This window comes from Mastomys coucha, unplaced genomic scaffold (assembly GCF_008632895.1).
Source record: "Mastomys coucha isolate ucsf_1 unplaced genomic scaffold, UCSF_Mcou_1 pScaffold22, whole genome shotgun sequence".
Classification (NCBI taxonomy): Eukaryota; Metazoa; Chordata; class Mammalia; order Rodentia; family Muridae; genus Mastomys; species Mastomys coucha.
In genome coordinates this window covers 121166270-121190520 of record NW_022196905.1, presented here as the reverse complement: position 1 = coordinate 121190520, position 24251 = coordinate 121166270, and the positions used below count along the sequence as shown (strand labels likewise).

Sequence of the window (24251 nt, the reverse complement as noted above, 5' to 3'; positions counted from 1 at the left end):
AAGTCCTAAGTCCTGGTACCTGTAAACTGACTTCATTTAGAAATACACAAACACACACACACACACACACACACACACACACACACACACACAAGCAGATTCAAATTAGAAAGTCAGACTCCAGAGCCCATGATTCAGGCATCATTTGTATGTGTCTGTGTGGTGTAGTGTGTGATGTATATGGTGTATGATGCATGCATGTGCAAGCCCATGTGTATACATGTATATACATATATGCATGTGGAGGCTAGAAGTTGACATCTGGTATCTTCTTCAATTGTTCTTTACTAATTTTTAAAGACAGGGTTTCTTGCTGGACCTGGAGCTTACTGATACAAGCAGGCTGACGAGCCAGCAAGCTCTAGGGCTCCTCCTGTCTCCATCCTTCCACACTGGGATAACAGATGTGCACTGTCTCCTCTAGCTTGTTATGGGGGTGCTGGGAATCCAAACCCCGATCCTCGTGTTTGTGCAGCAAGCAGTTCACCCACTGAGACATCTCCCCAGCCCTAAGGCTTTATTTTTTTAACTCTAACCGCTTGCCTGATTTAAGCCAGATCAATAAGAATGGAGGCCAAACTGCAAGTCCTTCATGCAAGACCAGCATTCTCACATTCCTTCCCAGCCCCTATTGACTCATGTTCACAACTGCCCTCATGTTCACCTCAACAGGTAGAACCTGCACCAGAGATCGCACACTCCCCACCGTGAGTCCCTTGTATATTCTCCCATATTCCGGAGCAAACCTTTCCTCTGCCTTTGACTTGGGTCCAAGGTCACCTTCTGTAATTAGAGGTTCAGCTCATACCCCTTGGTCCTATGTGTGTAGAAGAAACCATCTGCCTAGAATGTGCTCCACTTTTCCAACTTATACACAAAGTGAGGGCCAATTTCCCTAGAATTCTGCCCCACTCCTTTATTCTATCTTTGTGCAAAGGATGGGGAATCTGCCTAAGGGATGTGCCGCCCCCCCCCCCGACCCCCGACCTCCGGCTCTATCCTGTGTACAGAGAGGAAGCCATTTGCCTGTGAGATGGTCAGCCCCTCTGTCCTGTGCACAGGAAAGGAAGCCACCTGCCTAGGGATGGAGCCTACTCACCATTTTTCTCTCTAGCAGATATCACCAGCTCTTATTCTCTATCCATGCCTTTCCTCCCTCACCCAGAGTGTCTGATATGCTGAGTTCAGCAGGTGACGATAATTGCCCTGCCAATCATGAGCCCTATTCCTTTTAGACAGGCTCTATACTTCTGAGTCTACACTGAAGGTAAAGGTTATCCTGGTCTGGTCAGATACAGTTAGAGGGTGGCTTCGATGGAAAGGTTTAACAAGAAAGGATGAAGGAATGGGCCCCTGCTGCAACTTCCTTTCTCAACCCAGTACGTGGTGAGGCAGAGGCCAGAATACATTTTTGATTTCGTGAGGAGTCAATTAGACAGCTACAGGACTTGTGAGAACACTACGGAGTCATTCTGCACATAGCCCGGAACCTTCCCTGGAGTTCATTCCGTCATGGCTGGCTGTGAGCCTTGGTGGTGAGCCTTCTTTTCACCCTTCAGCTGAAAGCACCCTTGACAGGTCCACTGCCCTTCAAGCTGAGCACACCGGATGCACATACACAGGGGTTGAGCCATAGACTGAGGTCCAAGAAGGTGCAGCTGGGGTGTTCTAATTGAATACAGTGAGCTGCAGTGGGAAGCGGCTTGAGAAAGCCTTAGCAACCAGTTGGTGTGAGGTTATACACGTCATATTCTAGAAGGTAGCCATGTTTCCTCTGGCATAGAGAACTTCAAAACTGAGAGCGAATAGTCTAAATATCTCTTCCTTGTGCTCATCTTCAGATTCGGCATCTCTTCTTTCACCTCTCAGCTTCATTATGTACACACACACACACACACACACACACACACACCCCACACACACACCCACACATCCCTAATTTCTCCTTTTAACTTCCCCCAGGATCCCCTAACATACCTTTCTCCCAACTTCATGTCCTTTTGTGAAGAAAAAGGGAAAAAGGAGATTTATTCAATTTGTTGCATTGGGAAGAAGAACAGAGAGACCCAACTATCCCCCCTAAGTAGGTCCTGGAGTGATACTGAAGTTTAAGTACAGGACCAGAGATGTATACATCTAAGCAGGTCCAGTCAAGGTGTGGTCACAATAGACTTATCACTAGCTAGCCTTCCATCTTCTCCCATAAGGTGGCTGCCCCATTGCTAGAACTGTGTGACATCTCCGGAAGACTAGTCCGCCTCAGGCTGGAGTCTTTTCCTTTCCCTGTAAGAGATTCTTGGGGAAATTTGTGTTTCTCCGGGGCCCACTGTTTCAATAGTCTGATAAAGACACAGGCATCCCTTTCTGAGTACCTTCATTTCCTCTCTTTGAAATTTGCAATTTACAGCTGGGCAGTGACCCTAGCACCTCAGGAGGCAGAGGCAGGCAGATCTCTGAGTTTGAGGGCCACCTGGTCTACAGGGTGAGTTCTAGGACATCCAAGGGCCACACAGAGAAATCCTGTATCCAAAAGCAAACAAACAAAAAATTGCTATTTATTTATTTATTTATTTATTTATTTATTTATTTTTAACCCACTGAGTTCAATTACTGTTGATTTTACATGCACGGGTATGGGGTCATCCACAGGGTCCTGAGCAATCTACCAGGGACCTTTAAAGAAAATTGACTCTCCCTTTCCCAGAGGCCACCCACTCACTTCTGGTAGCTCCTCAGCTAGGGGTGGGGTCTTGGTAGACCCTTCTCATTTATACTAGGGTATTTTAACTGGCTTGATCTTGTTCAGGCAACCATGGTTGCTATGGCTTAATGCGTGTGTGTGACAGCCCTGTTATATCCAGAAGACAGTATCTCATGGTTCTTTCTCCCCATTCTCTGCCTTTTTTTTTTTCAGATTTTATTTATTATTATACATAAGAGCACTGTAGCTGACTTCAGACACACCAGAAGAGGGTGTCAGATCTCATTATGGGTGGTTGTGAGCCACCATGTGGTTTCTGGGATTTGAACTCAGGACCTTCAGAAGAGCAGTCAGTGCTCTTACTCGCTGAGCCATCTTGCCAGCCCCATTCTCTGGCTCTTACATCCTTTCTGCCAGTCTCTCCAATGATGTTTCCCAAGCCTTGATGAGGGAGAGGGGACCAGTTTGCATCAGCTTCCGGTTCATCTCCTGTCCGTCTTTCCCCCTTCGCTTCATTCTCTTATTTGTAAGCACTTAATCTAACTGTGCTCCCAGCAGACTCATGACTCTCCTCCCGTGGAACAGGATAGTGTTTGAGGAATTAATAACTAGGCTCTGGAATATTATTGTGCAAAGGAACTGTTGAGGCATGATCCGCTCAGCAAAATGGGATTATGGGTAGACACTGTAGATATCCTGCAATGGCTCTCAGCACACTGAACCTTTGTTCTCTCTCATAGGTTTGTTTCTATCTCAGTTCTCATGGGCTATGTGTGTTGCCCTCTCCCTCTGTCTTTCAACACCACACCACAGCACACCGCGCCACACCGCACTGACCCTATAATTTGTTACTGAATATATGAGTCAAGATAGGACCATTTACACAAGACAAAAAAAAAAAAAGAGACACTGACATTAAGCCACAAAGTCACAATTGCCATACACATATTTTTAAAGATAAGGGTGTGCATCAGCCTTAGGAGAAAAGCAAGACGTCAGCCATGGATGGTGGAGAAGTTGGTTTCTCTGCATCTCTTAGTCTCACTCCAGTCTCAGCAGCAAGGACTCTCCCTCATGGTATCAAGAAGGCTGCCCGTAGTCCATAGTGACAAAGATGAGACTATCTGGGCTGCGGTGGATCCAGCGGGACAAGGTGGGTCTTCCTAGACTAATGAACCACTTGCAACCAGAGTCAGGGTGATGTCTGCACAAAGCAGGGAAGGCTCTAGGATGCATTAAATAGCTCACACAATGGGATGGAGTCACATGTCAACAACACCGTTTAACGAACTCCAACGCCAAGCCCTCAAGGGTCCAGTGACCACCACCATTGCTGTTTTACAAATAGAGAGAAAGGCCTGAAAGGTTTCCAAGAGCAAGTGCCTGGTCATTTGGGGCCAGAACGAGACTGGATTCGAGCACACTTGAAACCAGAGGTAGCAACTGTCCCTGCCATGTCACCTTGCTTTAAGTATGCTCACAAGATTAGCTGTGTAGCAGAGCAGAGAGAGAAAGTTCCCTCCCTACGCTGCTCCATACAGCTATACAGCCTGCAGGAGCTGCAACATCCAGACACGTAACTCAGAGAAGAAAGGGTTTATCTAGCTCACAGTCCCAAACTATATTCCATCATTTTGGGGAAACCAGGGCAAGGATTGAAGGAGCTAGTCATATCGTATCTACTGTCAAGAGTACAAAGAGAAGGAATGTTTGGTTACTGTTTAGGGCCCCCTGCCTAGGGAATGGGATTGCCCACATTGGTTGTGTCTTCAGACATCAATGAACAGTAAAGACAACTACCCCACCCCACCCCAGGTATGTCATCAGGCCAACTTAATCTAGACAATTCCTCACTTGAGACTCTAGGTTGTGGTCAAGCTGATAGTTAAAACCAACCAGCACCTAGTCCTGTGCCTGACTCGGTTTCCTTACCTGGCCCATGATCCCCATTGTATCGCATGCCTCCCTTTATCTCCAAAGCATAAGGAAGCAGACTGCTCAGACCAGCTGCGTCTGACTGATGGGTAGAGAATACAAGCCACAAATATTGGACGAAATATATTAAATTTCCTTAGCGCTGCCTACAAAGCACAAGACAAGTGATGTGAGGTTAGTATTAACAATACATTTAGCCCAATATATCCAAATATCATCACTTCAATGTGTAATTGCTATATAAAGCATTTATGTAGCCAGGCAGTGGTGGCACATGCCTTTAATCCCAGCATTTGGGGAGTGAGAGGCAGGTAGATTTCCGAGTTCGAGGCCAGCTTGGTCTACAGCGTGAATTGTAGGCCAGCCAGGGCTATACAGAGAAATCCTGTCTCAAAAAACCAAAAAAAAAAAAAAAGTATTTATATATCGGCTTGATTTTTTTCTTCTCCTTTTTACATCTTGAGACAAATATCAAGTGGGTATTTTACACTCACAGAAGATCTCAATTTGGACTGGCCCATCTCAAGGGCTCAATGGTATATGAGGCATTGTGTGTGGTTGGTCTAGACACAGCAGGACATAGCTCCAACCTCGTTACCAGCCGAGGACAGGAAGCTAAACAGGGTTAGGGACCATTAACCCAGCTTGAACATGTCATATGTAACTGTCATGCATCCACCTCAATATTTCCTTCCAACTCACTGGAAGAGCTAGCCTTCTCTCCTAGAGAGAATATACGTACACAGCGTTCATGTATTTATCTTTTAAAGAAATCCTTGCTCCAGGAAGGTGTTCTAAAGATAAGTGTTCATTTGGGGTGCTTTGAAATAACCCACTGTCTTTACCAAACCCTCACTGTGGTGCCCACCTTTCCAAATTTATCACTGGGATGGCCCCTTTCATTTCAACTGTTGCAGCCATACTTGCTGGCTTGGAGGTTCATATGCTCCCACCTGGTGCCTTTGGACCTTCTTTCTTCCCAGTCTAGACTATTCCTCTTGTAGCTTCTGACTTTAATACAGTTGCCATCCATGCACAAACCCCTTGTCTGACGTCATAGTTATAGGAACAGGCCGCTTTCTGAGTACCATTTACCGCACCAATGTGGTTTCCTTCCCAGCATGCCCTGCTTTCAAAATGTACTTCTTTTTCATTTTAAAAATGTTTTTTTTTAATTATTTTATCATACTATGTATATGGGATGTTTTGCCTCCATGAGTATCTATGCACACACGCACGCCTGGTGCTTGTGGGGTCTAGAAGAGGGCATTGGATCCCCTGGAACTCCAATTACAAATGGCTATGAGCCCAAGCCACCATTTGCATGAGGGAATTGAACCCAGGCCCTCTGTGAGAGCAGCCATCGCAGAGCCACCTCTCCAACCCATTTTCTACCCAGGGCTATTTTCCCATTTAATAATCCTTCACACAAGACATGCGTAATAAATATAGGTGAACTGGAAAGGTGGAGCTTGTGGGCATCTTAGAATGCTCCTAGTGCACCCCCCCCCCCAAGCTTCACAGACTGAGACGCTTGGGGCTGGACCACACTTCCCTCAGGCTGTGCTGGCACCAAGAACAACGAGAAGAGACTCACTTCCAAGTCCTGTTGACTGTGAAGTCACAAAGCTGCCAGCAGTCCAGGAAGCCATCAAACAGCCCCCGTGATGCTGGGGAAAGAAAGCTCATCCAGCTGAGAAGTCGGAATTTTGTCAAGGACCGCCACAAGCTCAGGTCACACACAGAGGCACAAAGGGGGACCGTAACCAGGCTGGGCACCATGCCATTGTCTAAGTTGGGAAATGGATGGTAGCGCTTTACAGCTTTCAAAGGATGCTAGGAGGGAGGCCGCAGGGCGGGATGGAGAGAAGAAAGATTTGCTGCGGATCAGAGGCGTGGGTCGGCCAGTTAGAAAGAAAGCTGCGGGCTGGACAGTGAACAGCACCTTTTCCGATCTCTCCCCAGGCTGAGGTCCGAGCCAGGGAGTCAGCCTCTCTGCAGTACACTTCTTGTGTGTGTGAGAGCCGAGCCAAGGGAAGAGCATTCACACAGCCTTCCGAAACACCATCTCAGCAACAAAGCAGGCAATGTGTTTCATCTTGGCCCCGCGGATCCAGCTGAGTTTACGGCAGTGGGTGGCTTTCAAACCTAGCATTTGATCAAAATGAAAAAGTGGCCCTTCCTTTCACCCGGTGACAAGCCCGTGCGTATAAATCACAGCCTACCCTGGGAGGACTGCTCGGCACACAATCAGCTGGGCAGCCTGGCCACCCCAGTCCCCATCTGGACAAAGGGGGCTGGGCGTTTTGAAGGGGCCCAGGCGGCTTTAAAGGCCCCTTGTAAAGATGAAACTCAGACACCATCCGGAGCTCACTGTGGGGGAGGAGGGAGCTGTGCTGTTCTAGGAGATTTGAATTTTATGTGGTCTGAGAACCATAGCCCTCAGGAAGAGGAATTCCCCTAGATCAGCGGGATGGGAGACATCTGAGTTTCCGAGGGAAAATGTGAGAAAAGGGAAGTTAGAAATAAATACTTTAATAAGTATTTAAGTACTTACTAAATACTTTAAATACTTAAATAAGTACTTTGGACTAGGAAAGAAAAAACCAAGACTTTTAAATGAGCAACATCCCTGTTAATGAATCCCTGGCAGGACTGAAGGATGGCTCAAGCATGAGGACCCGACTTCAGATACCCAGAACCACATAAAAGCCAGGCACTGGGGGCTGGCAAGATGGCTCAGTAGGTATAGGTGCTTGTCAAGCAAACTTGCCAATCTCAGTTCAAACCCCGGAAGATGGAAGGAGAGAATGACTTCACAAAATTGTCTTCTGCCTCCATATATGCATTGTTGCACAAATACATATAGCATGTATGCACATGTGTGTGCATGCATGCCCACAGGCAAGGGAGCATGTGCACTCACACACACACACACACACACACACACACACACACACACACATCCATACAGAAATAATGAATACATTTTTTTAAACAGCCGGTTGATAGTACATGCCTGTAAACCCCAGGGCTCGGAGGAGAGATAGGAGGATCCTCAGAGCGCAGCGGACAACCAGTCTAGCCAACCTGTGAGTTCTACGTCTAGTGAGACCCTGTCTTAAAAAAAAAAAAAAAAAAAAAAAAGAAAAAGAAAAAACCTAAAGTAAAGAGGAAGTAAGGGAAATGCCTGGCATTAATCTCTGTCCTCCACACACACATGTAGCCAAGCTCACAGGTATGCTTACACATACACATAGACACACAAGCACACTGCAATTGAGCACTGACACAGGCTTTAAAAGTCCCCAGGAGACTGGCTTCTGGGTGTGCCTGGGAGGGGTTACCTTCACTGCATTAACTTGTCTGTGAGCAGGACTGTTTCCTGGGCAGAGGGTCCTGGGATGTAGAAATAAGGAGGAGAGCTAAGCAGCAGCTTGCCTTCTTCACTTCCTGCTTCCTGATGGTGGACGTGATGATGTAACCCGTGTCAAGCTCCTGCAGCCTTCGCTTCTCTACCCTGATCAGGCTGTAGTCTGGAACTGTGAAGCAGAACAAGCCTTTTGCCTACAAATTGCTTTAGTCAGGGTGCTTACCATAGCAATAAAAGGAAACTAAGATACACACACACACACACACACAGTGTTAGGGAGATGAGAGAATCCCTAAAACATCACAGACATGGGCCCTCTTTGAGGTCCCCAAATCCCCAGTGGAAGCAGAGGTGGCTGCCTTTTTTACAAGTACTGTGGCCACCCTTGTGCAGGCTCGCTGCCTCCTGCTGTCTCCACTAGAAGGTTTTGGGGTCTGGGGAAGATGGAGGGATGCAATAGCTCTTGAGCTGCACCAAAAAAAAAAAAAAAAAAAAAAATGTCTGGAGTGGCTAGACAAGTGTCTAATGCCTTTGAAGCAAAGCCGGGGTGGCAGTTACCCATGTACTACTGAGGGGTGTGTATGGGTGTGCTTATGTGTATGAGTGTGCATGAGTTAAGTGTGTCTATGTATGTGTGCATGAATGTGTGTGTTAGTGTGTGAATGAGTGTGTGAGTGCGTGTGATAGTATATGTGAGTGTATGTGGGTGTATTTGTGTGGGCAGGGATGAAAAGGTGGAGAGGGAAGAGGAGAGAAAGAGAAGAGTTTTCTAACCAGAAGATCCCCTAATGTGGGCCTTCCAGGCAGGCAGCTCCAGTCGAACATCTCCTGCTTGACCTCTCTGGGCTACCAAGTGTTGCCTGCTCTTCTCACAGTTCCTGACCTGGGTTACCAAGTTCTGATGGCTTGTTCCTCTCATGGTTGCAGATTTCCTGGGTTGCAGATACAACTGCTCAACATACATGGGATGAAAGAAAGCTCTGCTCCCCTTCTCACTCCCCCCAAAGCCCAGCAGGCTGTCCGATTACGGCAGCGAACAGAGGCTCCTCTACCCAGACCCTGACCTCTCGAGGTCAAAGGCCAGTCCTCCTCTGGGTGGCTCTCCTCCCTGCTGCATGGGTGGCACGGATGCCCTGGAGTTTTCCAGCCACGGTTGGAAAGTTAAAGAGCTCCTACTTCAAATGAGAAGGAAAACATTAGAGCAAAGAGAAGAGAGTTTGAGGTGGGGTGGGTGGGAGAAGTTGACTGGGGCCTTCCATTCAAAAGAGGAAGTAATGAAAATAATCATATTTGAGCTGCTTTTTTTTTTTCCACAGAAAGTACATTTGAATGACAACCAGGTGGTCTCTGTTAGCATGTAGAAAAAATGAAGTGGCTGTTCGTGGATATTAATCCAGTGTTGGTGGTGGTAGGGGATGGTGGCATGAGTGTCTTAAGAAAATAGATTCACAGGTCCTCCTTTATGGACCATAAAGAAAATGATTATTATTTCTTTTTGCAAAGCATTTTAATGTTTCACCAATTTCAGGGAGGGGCTTTGCTCTTATGGCTTTGCTATTCAAATCATATTCATATTCTCTTCTTTTGCTGGTAGACTATGGCCCATTACTGCCTTCCAACAACCTCACACGTGGACTAGACTGCAGGCTTTGCTGAAGACTCAGTGGAAGAAATATTGCACCTGGCTACCTAACATGGCTGGCCGGTGGCTCTTCCATATCTAGCAGGGCAGGGACAGACAGAGAAAGAAGCCCCTCGCTCTATGTTGACATGACGGCAAACTGGCTTTCAAATAAGTCAGCTCCATACCCCCTACTGGACGGTGGAGGGAGCCACCCTGAGGAGAGCTTGGCCTTTAACCGGAATACTGTGAGGGCAGGGTGGAACCTCTTGTGTGGGGTCAGATCTAGGGATGGAGATGAAAAATGAGGGGGAAGTCTTCCCTTCTTCCTTCAACCTCACATCCTGTGCATGTAGTGTCTGCACGGGTGCTTGCCCTGCAGACTCAAGGACCTGGGAAAGATCATGCCGGAGGCCGGGTACATATGAATATTAACCTTGTCATCTCAGTACTGGTGAGGTGGAGCCAGGTGAACGGATGCCCAAAGCTCCATCAACAGCCAACCTACCCTGTCCTTGGGCTTCAGACCAGCAAGGGACCCCGTCTTAAAAACTAAAGTGAAGAGCTCATGGGGAATGGCATCCAAGGTTGACCTCTGTAATCTAATGTGCTCACACAGACATACACACATACATGTACACTTGCACACAGATAAACACACACACACACACACACACACCGTGCACATACACACACAAACATGAAAGAGCATAGATGACTGATGAGGGATCCCGTGACTAGGTAAATCGATCTCCAGGTGATGCATGAGTCACTACCCAGAGCCTGCATCCATCCCTCTTCCAGGCCATGTGTGGGCGTGGCTTTATCGGGCACTGCTTGCTCTTGGCCCTTAGCAGTGAGCTTGCTTGTCACAGAAGTCTTATAAACACAGCTGATTACCTGTACTTTCCTAATCCGGTCATTTCACAAGTTAGGGGACCCGTGACCCCGGGCGTGGGTGGGAGGGTTGTATGGCTGTTGGCAGTCACTAGTGAGGTTGGCTGGGCCGCTGGTTGACAGCAATTAATCATAGGTTTCAAATCAGCTAGTCAGAGGATTCTGAGTGTTTTCAATACAGAGAAACAAAAAGTGTCTGCAAGGATGGCTATGCCAATGAGCCCGATAGATGGTGACATGTTGTGCACATTCATTCACATGTCACACTGTGCCCTGAAAATAGAGACCATGAGTACATGATAATTAAAAAAAAAAAAAAAAGACTTTTTTTTTTTTAAAAAAAACAAAAGTAGGATACTGAATCTAGTTAGAGACAGAGAGAGGGAATAACTCATGATATCTAGGAATGAATAGGGCACACAGCTCTCCCCCTGGTCCCTTCCTCAGCCCCCCAAACTCCCCCCCCCAGCCTCACACTCTCACATCACACACACATGATTTACCACTGCAGGAATAGCATAGCCTTGGGGTCATCGAGCAACCTGAGATTCTTTTCCCCCTGAGGAGAATGGGGGCCTCCCTCTTCTTTCAAGAGTGTGTGGGGCCTGGGGATGGCCGAGCATCAAACGTCCTAGGCCTGAGTCTGCTGTGGAGTGCTAAGTGTTTTGAGATTGGAAGCAGATGGCCTCCACCTCCTTCACAGGAACCCAGCATTAAAGAAAAAAAGAAAGAAAGAAAAAAAGAAAAGAAAAGAAAAGAAAAAAAGAAAAATTAAAAGGAAAAGGAATGCGGGGAAATGTGTTTCCGCTTTTGCAGAGCCCCAGCTGCCTAAAACCAGTTCAAGATGTTGCCCGTGAAGCACCCCCAATCCCCATGGATTTTCTTTATCCAGTGAGCCTGGCCAGTAGAGAAGTCTGGACTTCAAAGGTCCGTTTTTCACTGAGGTCTAGCAGAGGGCTGGGGCTGCTCTGTCAATTTCCAATTGCCCCCAGCCAGCCATTCCCCTCTGTCAGATACCCCACACAGATTTATAGGCAGACATCCTTAGAACTCAAGACTGCTGCACAGCATCTGTGCCCGGCAAGGCTTCTCCCCTGCCACCCGCCTTGGAAGAATGTCCCAATAGCTCAGTGATATCAGTCATCTCTGTTCCCTGAACACACAGAGAGACAATGATTCCTACTTGGCCAACCCTTTCAGCTGCAGATGAGGGACGTCAGGAGGAGAGATGAGGTATTCGGGAGCCATTACGATGAAACTCATGCATGAAAACATGTTTCACTTCCTCCTCTCTTGCTTGCCCCTGCACTGTGAGCAGCAGTAAGACAGAGATCTCCTCACCTCTGGATTCCCTCGGTACCTGTATAGTCCTTCACTGGAGGAGTACATGAACTGTGCTTGAACAAGTTGGGGTCATGGAGTGCCTTGTCTAAGGGCAACCTGGGCTAAAAATAAATAAATAAATAAATAAATAAGTAGGATAAAATTTTCATAAAATTCATATAAGGGTCTTCCGGAAGTCTGTGACACACCCACCAGGATAATGGGTCCTGAGATAAGCACCAGGTTAGCATCAGGCTAGACCCCCATAAGCTCACATAGAACTAAACTAGGCCCGGCGCTCAACACCAACCACCATAATTACTATTCCACCTGCAATTTTGCGGAACGTATTAAAAAATTAAAACCCCCTTCATCACTGGTCCTCTTGGGTGCTAAATTAATATTTTGCCTTCTCCGACATAAAACTTCACTCATTAGCACGCTTTCAAATTAGTTTTATCTTGCTATAAAGACTCATTAGCTGCCATCCTTAAATTAGAACCCATCAAGCCGCTGACAAAGCCACATGGATTTGATGATGAACATGAATGCTCTGGCCCAAGAAAAGCCACGCACATCTCTTTAGGTGATGCGCCACCTGCCAGGTGTCTGAGCTCCTCCTTAAGAATGGATGCAGAATGAGCTCACTGAGCAGAATGGATGGGGGCTAGGGGAAAAAAGGGCTCAGTTGGCAAAGTGTTTGCCTCCAAAATAGGAGGAGACCTGAGTGTTAGGCCCAGGACCCATGTCAAAGAATCCAACACTTGTGTGGGTCAGTCTCAGTCAGAGAAAATGATTTGGTTTGGTTTGTGTTCCTCAGAGTATGGGGTGACTAATACCAAGGCCCACAATGGGGGCACCATGCATAGAGTAAGAGACTCCGGTGTCCTCGGCTTCTAAATGGGACATCTATATCACAGTCCTCTCCCTAAGGCTCAGGGATCATCTCGGAAGAGACGGCAGAAAGGAAAAAGTGGAAGCCGGCAGTGAACTATTGCGCAGGAACTCATGCGGCTGTGACATCACTCCCAAGACCTTTAAACGATCACCCTACAAGATCCCAGGATGGATGGGGACAATCTCATGAGGTTCCAACCCTAGCCGAGGAGCTACTGGCAGTTGATGGCTACTGGGGAGGGAGAGCCTGTTTCCTTCAGGGATGTGGCTCCTGAGAGGCTGTGCATGATCCAGGCCAGGGCCCTATACTCAGGTACATCCAGGCAGCACTAAATGGGCTCCCTGGGTTTCAAAAACAGAAAGTTGAGAGGAAAAAGCGCTGGGTGGAATAAGGGCGGAAATGGAGGGAAGACAGTGGGGAAGTGGGTTTGATCAAAACACATTATATGCACGCATAGAGTTCTCCATCAATAAATAGAAAGCCAGAACTTGTAATCCCAGAGCTAGGGATGCAGAGACTAGATGATCTGTGTAGCACACTGCTATGCAGGCCAGCATGGTCTGCTTCTAAGCCAGTGAGAGATCCTTTCTCAAAAAATGAGTGAGTGAATGAATGAATGAATGGATGGATGATAAAGTGGATGTCTCCTAAGGAAATGTACCTAAGCTTGTCCTCTGGCTTCTGTATGTATGCAGACTTACAAGCTCATGCACTCCCCTCCCCCACCACATATTCAAGGAAGCATAGAAATTCACACTCATTTGATTTAAAGGAAAGAGTAGTAGTATCCAGCCCCCCAAGCCCCAGGACACAACTATGAGGGATAGCAAGAGAGAAGGTTCTGGAATGTCTTCAAGGAGATAAAGGAGAGGGAGGGCAAAAGGAAGTGGAGTGTTGTTCTGCCCCCTGTGACCTTTGCTACCCCGTGTGTGTGTGTGTGTGTGTGTGTGTGTGTGTGTGTGAGAGAGAGAGAGAGAGAGAGAGAGAGAGAGAGAGAGAGAGAGAGAGAGGTGTACATAGAGTTACTGAGACTGAGAATGTAGAGATATGAATTGAAGAGACAGAGGTGAGGGACATCCTCCCACAAGCAGGCCTTCAGCCCCACAGAGCAGCAAGGAGCCGCAGAAGGTCATCTCTGCCAAGTAAAGAACAATATAGGAAGCTAGGCCAGAAGATCTTACTCCGTGAGGGCGGGACCTCCTAGATCCGGTTGGTCACAGATGTCTGAAGTGTTATGACAGAAGAGACCCCACATTGTAACACAAACAGGAGTGGTGAGCATGGCCCCTTGGTGGTACTCACCAAGCTTCAAGAACACTGTGGTCACATGACCTAACTACCTGTGCTCATTGACACCTGCAAATGTGGCCTGGGTCACCAATGGTGGCTGTGTCTCAGAAACAGGGCTCCTTCTCCAGGCAACCCCACAGTTCCTCTCCTCTTCTACCAGAGTCATAGACAAACTCTTTCCACACAGAAGTGTCTTCCATCAAGAAACAAAAGTTCCCAACTTGCCCTCTGTTCTGCCCTCTCCATCTCCATTGACACGTCATGGTGGAGGACTTCCTTGCAAGGAATGCAAAGGAACGGGGGTGGGGGGGCTGAGCTGAGAAGCCAGGCCTCTTGAGGGCTTCCTAATGGAATGAATGAATGACAAATAATGAATGAATGGGTGAACAAATGAACATGCGAGTGAAAGAATAGTTGGATGAATGAGTGAATTGATGAATGTACAAATGGAGGAGGAATAAATGAATGAGTAACTGAGCAAGCACATGACTGATCAAGGGAATAAAGAGATGAATGGTAGAGTGAGTGAATAGAGAAATGAATGAGTATAAACACAACTGAGTGCATGAGTGAGTAAATGTATGAATGAAGTTGTTAGTGGGTAAATGAGTGAATAAATGAGAAAATGAATGAGTGAATTAGTGAAGAAATGATGCAGTGAGCAAAGAAATGAGTTATTGGTAAAGAGATGAGTGAATGAATAAAGTGTTAATGTGTGATCTTGCTCTCTATTACCCCCTCAAGACCTGGAGTCTGCATGTAGACCCACATGACCCTGGTCTCCAAGTTATTTTTGATTGGTAAATAAAGATGTCAATGGCCAACAGCCGAGCAAAAGAGACATAGGTATGAATGACCATCCCCACAGCAAAGTGTACCTCTTGGCACCCCCAACCCCAGTTCTAGGGTCTTGGCTGGACACCAAGGCACCCGCACAGATGCTGACATGAAAGCTAACAGTGAGGATTATAGTTCCGTTCTAAATCAAAGTGGTTGGAGATAGCCCAGAGCTGTGTGAAGACATGAGTTTGACCCCAGAACCTATATGTAAAAATAAAAATAATAATTAAAAAAAACAGGTATGGGGATGTGAGCGAGCTTGTACTCTCAGCCTTGGGGAGGTAGAAACAGGAGGCTTTCCGGGGCTTGATGGGCAGTTGGCCCAGCCCTGATGATGAGAACTTGTCTATGAAGTAAGGTTCCTGAGGGATGATACATGAGTTTGTCCTCTTGTCTCCACATGTTCATACACACACGTGCTCATGAAGCCTGTCTCCTTTCCCTTTTTCACTCATGTGGCAACCTGAGATCTAGTCGTGGCATTTGGACAAGGGAAAGCCATAAAACCACCTAGAATTGGAAGGAAGTTGTAAGAACGTTTCTAATCGCAGATGACACAATAGGCATATAGAAAATCCAAGTGAAGCCATTAAAATTGCAAGCTAATAAATTTATCAGCGGGATGGCAAGAGGCAGGATTAACACGCAGACATCAATTGGATTTCGGTGCAATGGACATCCTCAAATGACATTAAGAAGCCCGCTCTACTTAGCACAGCATCAAAAAGAATAAAGTACTTAGGAATGAACTTAACAAGGGAAGTTGAGACATGGACTCTGGAGTTCATAATGTATTGCAGAAGGAACTTAAAACCCAAGTGGCTGGGAAGATATGCAGCCAAGGACTGGAAGGCACACACAGCTGGGAAACTGAGTTGTTGTGCCATCAACGTGGCAAACCTATTGACAGATTGAATGGAAATCCCGTGCAGAGTTCCTGTTGGCTTTTCTTTTCTCTTTTTTTCTTTTTTATAATAAACAATAAGCTACTTCTATCACTCACAGGGAACTATATGGAATCCAAAGTAGTCAGATGAGTCTGAATGAAAAGAACAAATTCGCACAAGTCACATTGCCCAGGTTTAAGACTCACTATGAAGTTACGTTAATCAAGATGGAGAGTTGCCAGGGCAAGGATGCTCGTGGACCAATGCCATGGAATCGGAGTCCAGAAGGAGACCCCTGTGTTTGTGGGCTACTGAGTTTGTTTCAATGAGACAAAGGCCATCCTATTGCAAAGACATGAACACATAATTTCACACCACAGACTGTGTATGCTCATGACGGAAGTGTTTATCGTAGCTTCAAAGTGAAAAACAGTTCAATTTGCTCACCCAGTGATAAATCAATAAATCAAATATGGTGAACCCATCATGATGGTTGGCTTTAACCATCAACGTGACATAAGCTAAAATCACCTGGGAAGAGAGTTAGTTCCATTGACTCTACAGTCTACGTTGCATCTATCTACAGGAAGTGTCTTCACTAAGTTAACTGATACTGGAAGACCCAGATGCCTGTGGGCAGCACCATTCCTTAGGCAGGAAGCCCTGGACTATGGGGAAACTGAGCTGAGCACAAGCAAGCGAGCATCTGTGCCTTCATCTCTCTCTGCCCTTGACTATGAGTGTGGTGTAACAAGTGGTTTAAAGTTTCTACCTGACTCCCCCATAATGGAGGACGATAACCTGGAATTGTAAGTAGAAATAAGCCCCTTTTATCCCCTAAGTTGCCTTTTGTCTGGGCATTTTATCATATCAACAGACAGAAAACTAGTCTAGCCTTCATAATAGAATATTGATCAATCATGAAGACACACCATGACATGAATGAGCATCAAAATCACTATGCCAAAAGAGAATTAAATCACTATCCCTACATATTGAACCATATGGATTACCATATACACCATAAGTCCTTTTATTCTATAGACTATTCTGGAACTCCACTGCCAAGAAAAATCCCAGGTGTACAGGTCTTCAGTGGCAGGTAGCACACAGTAGTTGTGAGGGAGGGGGACGAGTGGGACTAATTCAGAATTTGTAGGCTGTAAGGAAACATACTAAACTAAAAATAATGGTTCCTGACTCCAAGGCTCATAAATATGTAACTCCAGTGACATTAACCAATGTATAGTATAGCTTTACGTGTAAATTCTACCCCAATAAAATGATTAATTTTGATTCCAGAAACCCTAACGCATATTTATTTCAAACAGTGGATTTTTAAGAAGTAAACATTTCAAGTAGATGTTTAGGTAATACATCAATCTTCCAGTGTGAAAAATGTTACATCCATAGATCCATGTATGTATGTATTATGCATTATGTATTAAATATTATGTATGTATGTGTGTGTGTGTGTGTGTATGTGTGCATGTGTGTGCAATTCCTTAAGACACAGCTCCACTCGGGTTATCACCCAGCCCTCTTCTCCCTTGCAGCATCCTCCATAGACTATTCTCAAAAACAACTGTTGGAAACGAAGCGTCTTGGGTCACAGAACAGGACGCTCAGTATATCTGAGCCGCTCTATGATCGTAGCAGGCTCCTCCTCTAGTCCCCCAGTGAGCTTTGCATGGACTCCTGACTTCCCTGTCCCCTTTGCCTGCTAGGACTCTGCGGGGCCCTCTGCACTGCGAAGGGTACAGAGAGCCAGCTGTCAGCAACCCCAGCTCTGCAGTAGCATCCACCTGTGTCCCAAGGCTAAGTCTACTCCTCCCTGCCTGGGAGGGAATGGATGAGAGATCTGAACTCTTCCTACTAACTGAAGGCATGGCCAGCACCCGACAGTAGGGCCTGGCGTGGAGGGGAGCTGCAGCGTGAGGCTGAGAATTCCACAGACATCCACAGAAGGACCAGAAGGGCAGTTGAAACCCAGCTGGTCTGCAGAGAGCCTGGGTTTGTCAGTCAAAGCAGCCATGAAGGATCCGTCTTGCTACATGAAATAGGAAGATCAGGAAGAAATGGCTGATGACCAAACCCTTGTAGAATGGGTACTGTCACCATAGCTGCGGGTGTCATCTGCTGAGCCTTAGTTGCTCCAGAGATGATTTCTCAGGCAGAACAGACAGAGATACAACTTCCTGGTGGTGTTTTCATATGATGATGGTCAAAAAGAGGATCCAAAGACAAAACAACAATAAAAGAATAAAAATAAAAACAAACAAACAAAAATAGGAAACCAACCAAGCCAAAATAAAACAAAAGCCAGGAACTTAGCACAGAATATCTTTTCTTACTTTTCCCCTTTCTACAGACATATGTTTTTTTTCTTTTTGGTTTTTCGAGACAGGGTTTCTCTGTATAGCCCTGGCTGTCCTGGAACTCACTCTGTAGACCAGGCTGGCCTCGAACTCAGAAATCTGCCTGCCTCTGCCTCCCAAGTGCTAGGATTAAATGCATGTGCCACCACCACCTGGCACTTTCCCTCTTTCTAAAAACCTGTGAAGTGCTGTCAGGTGAACTTTTCAGGAGAGAATAGAGCTAGCTGTGAGCAAGAGAGAGTATATTTATAAACCTCAACATAATTTAAAATGGCAGTGGTTTGAAGAGCAGATAGAGATTTATCTCTTACTCACTTAAAGTTCAAAGAGATGAGTTTATCCTAAGGCTGTTTGACCATCCCAGAGTTTGAGAGGCACCCCCAGTACATCCACCATTCCTTCTCTGCCTCCTACTTCATGGCTGCTGCACCAATTCCAGCCATCACATCTGCATCCTAATGAGCCTTATGAAAAAAAGGGAGAAGTGTGCCATGGCTCTCTGCTGGACGCATCCTAAAGGTTGCATAGTCTACTCCTGTTGATGTCACTTCCATCAAGTCTTTTTAGTCCTGATACTATACTCTGATTTTGCAATGTCTCCTGGAACCTCAGAGACTAAAGGCTTTGGTGCCCCAGGACGGTCCCGAAGCCTCTGACTTTATCTGGTAACAAATTCCCTGATGGATCTGTAGTCTGCTGAACCTCTCAGGAGGTGGCACAAAGCGGGCCTTGGGCTCTAGGAGCAGGTAATATGTCACTAGGGATGAGCATCCGAAGGCACTATCCTGTTTTGGTCCCTCTCCCATCCCTGCGTCTGTGAAGCCAGGACAGAGGAATCTGTACTTGGCCACTTCCCACCTCACACTCCAGCCTCTCCTCACCTCGGCCAGCTGTGGGCGGGGCCTCTGAAACGGTGAGCCAAAACCAAAACCAAAACCAAACAAATCAAAACAACAAAAACCCAAGCCAAAACAAACAAACAAATGTTTAAACTGATTTTCTTAGCCATTTATGACACGGTAATGGAGTCTGAATAACACACTTAAAATGATATACTTCTGAGACCTGACAAACCCTGAACTTGTGTAGAACACTGAACTAAAATACTTTAAGGAGCTTTAACGTAAAATAAAACACCTGGACCTAAGCGGCCACTGAGGTCAATGGTCGCCCTTGAATATCTCCCTTTTCCTTTTCCAAGCAAATATGTCCACTGAGCAGTGCCCAATAATCAGGACAAGGAGCAAAGCCACCTAGTGGCCTGACCTTTCCAAGCAGATACATAGGGCAAGCATCCCGAACAACACGGGAACAAGGGGGAGCAAGGGACCCCCCCCGGCACTGTCCCCAGCCCGCCATCTTTGCTGGACCTACAAGTTTAGAGCAGTGTGAGCAGATGGACTTTCTGTTGAGACATCTACTATACAAGGTCTTTGCTTTTCTTCTATGTGAGTCTATTATGTTTCTGGACTGACTTGTGCCTGGTTATCTGTAAATTGTTCATTTGACACAATTTAGAGTCATCTGAGGAGGCACAGCCTCCGTTAGGAAACTTCCCAGAACAACTTACCTGTGGGCGTGTCTTTGGGGGCAGAGCGAGATTGTCAATTGATGTAAGAGGGTCCAGCCCACTGTGGGCGGCACCATTCCCTGGGCAGGCGGTCCTAGGCTGTCTAAGCAAGCTATATAAGCACGAGACTGTAAGAGAGCTAGGGCGGAGCATCCCCCACAGTTACAGCTTAAGTCCCTGCCCTGACTTCCCTCGGTGGTGCACTCTAAGCTGTACACGGAAACAAACTCTTTCTTCTCCTAAGTTGCTTTTGGTTAGAGCATTTTTTTTTTTTGATCAAAGTACCAGAAAGAACAACTGGAAGAATTTGTAACAGCTCTCCAGAGTCTACACAAAATACCCCTGACATCTCATGGCAACTCGAATGAGCTTTGATTTTTTTTTTCCTTTATGGAACAAAACAGCTTAGAATGAAAAGCCTCGGGTAGACATTGTGAAGCAGATTAGATGAAATACCGTTTGGATCTGGGGGGGACATGAGGTGAAGACTTCAGAAAGTGTGGACACGTGACAGCCCCACATCCTTACCTGCCAGGTCTCCACTCAATCCAGACAACTGGATTCTGAACCTCAAGCAAGATGGGCCTCCTGCTGTGTGGGCTGAAGGTCTGCCCTGATGGGGCTACTTGTGGGACATGTAGAGAAAGCCAGGCCCTGCTGCTGGGACTCTCACCCAAAGTGCTAGATGCTGGGACCAAGCAGTGGAAGAGAACTTTGGGGGCAAGCAGGGGACGAAAGCTGTCCTTCATGCCGCCCAGGGAAGTCATTTTTGTGGAGGGGGCAGTAGACCCAGTGTCTGGGACCACCCTGAGTTGCAGGCCTGTGTGGTCTCTGAGTTCCTATCCTTTTCCTAACTCGGCAGAGAGTAGCAACAGCAGAGAGAGTAGTCTTGCAGGACCCGTGGGGGACTGACTGCTCTGAGCCCCAACCCTTCACAGACAAGGGCAGAGAAATCTCAGATTGCCTCAGGACCCACTCCAGGCAAAGCAGCAGAGACCTTAAGGTAATGATTAGGCCAGGAGAGAGGCCAGCCTCCGGCCCCCCTGGGCCCACAAGCCCCCCTTGCCCTTCCAGAACTTGAAAGGCCCCATCCTGTGAAACATGATCCCTGCTTTGCCTGCAGAGGTAAAAAGCCTAGATGGGTCTGGCATTCTTCCCTGGATGGGACCAAGGGCTGATGGGAGGATGTTGACCAGAGCTTTGAAGCTGGGACCCCTGGACACAGACACACTCAAAAGGGGGGCTCTGAAAATAAGCAGGGAGGTGGAAGGACTCCAAAAGTCTTTCAATTCACCTTCCAGATGTGAAAATCCAGACTGCCCGGAAAGGACCCTCAAAGAGGGAGAAGAACCTTAAGTGCTTGAGTAAATCATCCTTAAGGATCTCAGGCTGATCATTTCAGTCCCCTACCCCAGCCCCACGCCAACATCCTTACAGAATCGGGGAATCACGCAAAGCCCCTTTGTGCAGGCACTTCTAAGTGGAGCAATGCCTGGGCTCCTCCCTGACAATCGTGCGAAAAGACTTGGGTAACAGTTCATAAATCCTAAGACCCTAGGATGGATTTCATCTTTGCTGCAGAGGGAAAAAAGAAAGAAAGTAAGTAAAAGAAAATCATAACTGCTGAAAGGCAAAATGAAAGGGGTGTGTACATGCATGTAGTCTGAGTATAATCAATTGCTTTTATCCTCCCTATTCTGCAACCCTTGCTGAGTACCTACAGTGTGCTGAGCTCTGTTGTAGGCACACGAGACACACAAGTGCCCAAGACTTCAAGCAGTTTGCCACAAGCAACTCATGATGCATTTTAAACAAGAGGAAGAGTTAATAGCTCTTCAAGAGAATCAAGGATGAACCGCGTGAGGGCAGCTGAGAGGGTGGGAGCTTGTGAGAAATGAAGATACTTGGGCCAGCAAGATGGTTTAGTGGGTAATGGTGCCTACTGCCAAGCTTGATGACCTGAGCTCAATCCCTGAGACCCACATGATGGGAAGGGGAGAACTCCAACAACTGTCCTCTGAGTTCCACATACACACACATAGAAAGGAACAAATATACGCTCATTTAAAAATTGAATATACTTTCTTTAAAAGCAGATTTTGTTTTTATGTATGTGTATGGGTGCATGTCTGGGAAAAGCACACGCGCATGTGAGTGCAGGAGCCTAGAGAGGCCAGAAGAGAGCAATAGGTATTCTGAAACCGGAGTTACAGACAGTTGGGAGCTGCCACATGGGTGCTGGGAACCGAACCCAGGTCTTCTGCAAGAGCAGCCGAGGCTCTTAAGTGCTCAGCCATGTCTCCTGTCACTGTACTAAGTGTTTTAGAATACTTTTATTGTTGTAGGGAAATTATGTGGGAAGTATAAAAACCTTCAATATGGCTACTTACACACACACACACACACACACACACACACACTTTCTCAATTTTAATCATCTTAAATTATTAAACTATTTAAGCTGCCATTGATAAGCCAACCCTGACGATCACACAATGTCATTTATTCTACAGGTTTTTACAGACATGTACAACTGTGTGTCCATCTTCACAGAATTGTTATACCCCCTGAGAACACCTCAGTGCTTTATCTCTTTGATGGGAGAGAGAGCACCCCCAAACCCCAGAAACCACTGGTCATTTTTATTCCTTCTGTAATTCCACCTTTGTAGAATGCCAGACAATTAGAATCATCCATTCATTGTGCCACACTTCACTGTGGCTTTCCTCTCTCAGCAATATGTATTTAGAATCCTACCATGTCTCTATGTACGTGAGATGATAACTCATCTTTGTTTCAGTTCAGTACTGTTCCAACATGGAAGCACCAGGATGTGCCTAGCCACATCCCTGCTGAAGAACCAATGTCCTGGCTTCCTTGGCTTTGCAATTATAACTAAAGCTGCCCAAACCATTTGAGCATTCTTGTGTTTTCAAATGGTGTGCATGAATACCCAGGGAAGTTGACCGGGGCATATTATGACACATCTGTGCTCAGCCCCGAGGAAACAGATAAACTGTTTTTAATGTGTCCCACTTGTTTTACAGTCCCACCAGCAACGAACTAGCATCACCATGGTTCCAACATCCTCGCTAGACTTTCATGGTGTCATCATCGTTCCAGATATCAGTCATTCTGATATGTGTGCAGTAGTTGCAATTTTAATGGAGGTGTGTGGCATCGGCGTCAGGCACGAAAGGAGTGGCTTGCTGATATCTGGAAGAGTAATTCTGTAGCATGCTGAGTTGCAGTGTTCAAATACAGACTGGGCAAAGCAGATGTGTTGCTTTCTCCTTTATGTGAGCTCTCTTCCCACGCCCCTAGGGCCACGCCCCCAGGGCCAGTCCGATCCAGAACTGGATCAGGCAGATACTAATAAATCTTTGAGCCTCTGAAAGTTTTCTTTAGGGTCCATTAGTCATGATTTTTTATATATAAAGAATGATTCAGATGAGAAGACGCATTTTTTACACCCCCTACTGTGTGTGTGTCTGTGTGGGTGTGTGTGGGGAGGGTGAGCACATGAGGCAGACACACAGAGGTCAGAGATAACTGCGGGTGTCGGTTCACATCTTCAGTCTTGTCTAAGGAAAGCTCTCTTGTTGACCACGGCGTACGCCAGGTTTTCCTATCTCTGCCTCCTATCTTTCTTAGTGTTGGTTGGGTTCATATCACATACACTGTGATGTGAACACAGTTAAAAACAATTATTCCAGAAAGTTCTAAGCCACTTGGTCATTTTATTTTTTTTAATGATGAATTCTATTAAAATAAGACAACTGGGTTTGCTTAAACTGGCATGCTTCAGAGATTGCCCAGAGACAGTATAGGGAGGATATGGGTCCCAGGGAGGAGACAGACAAGCTGTCAGGCGAGGTCACTTCAGTGGCAGACATATGTCTATATGAAGGCTCCACACCACTATCATACTTGCTAATGATGGACTAAAACAATATTTCCTGATAAATTATCAGTCTGGCTTTCTATTTCAGAGAACTTGAGTTTTCTACTACTTGGAAGTTATGTCTAATGTATAGTTTGTTTGGGGTGAAGCTGGGCGAGGAACCCAGGGCTTCATAGAAAGCAAACAATGAGTTCCAGACACATACAGGGAATCCTGAAATTGTAGCAGTAGGTTATTCCTGACTAGAATCTATCTGCAGGTTATTCAGGTGCCTTCTCTACCTTCAAGAGATAAGAGAGTTAACCTCAAAGATGCCCTATCGTCCCCCCTACTGATGCCTGATGGTCTCTTGGTTCCACAGAGAACTTAACATCTGGTCCTTGGAGGATCTGGTATCATCAGATATCTGAGAATCTCTGAGAATGTCTCCAGACAGCTGATAAAATCCTGAAGGCAGAAAAGCCAGATGCCTGGAGGTGTGGGGAGAGCAGGAGGGTGTAGTGAGGTTTTTTGGGGGGGCTTTGTGCCAGGTTTGTGTTTGAGGAGAGATTACACATCTGGTCTCACCTCGGACTTCATCATGCTGGGCAATGCACAGCATCAAGTAGCTTTCTGTGAGCCCAGATTGGGAAAA

General features: G+C 46.4%; 1 protein-coding gene across 2 annotated transcripts in view; it reads right to left on the bottom strand.

The window, feature by feature from the left end:
- Positions 1–24251, bottom strand: part of Tmem132c (transmembrane protein 132C) — a 316564-nt gene that overhangs the window by 234291 nt on the left and 58022 nt on the right. The window contains exon 1 of one of the 2 annotated variants that reach the window (XM_031338036.1): positions 4634–4738. The exons of the other annotated variant lie outside the window; for it this stretch is intronic. Coding sequence (XP_031193896.1) covers positions 4634–4661 — 28 coding nt within the window. The 5' untranslated portion in view covers positions 4662–4738. Of the gene's footprint in view, positions 1–4633; positions 4739–24251 lie in introns of those variants that run through there. 2 annotated transcript variants of the gene reach the window in all.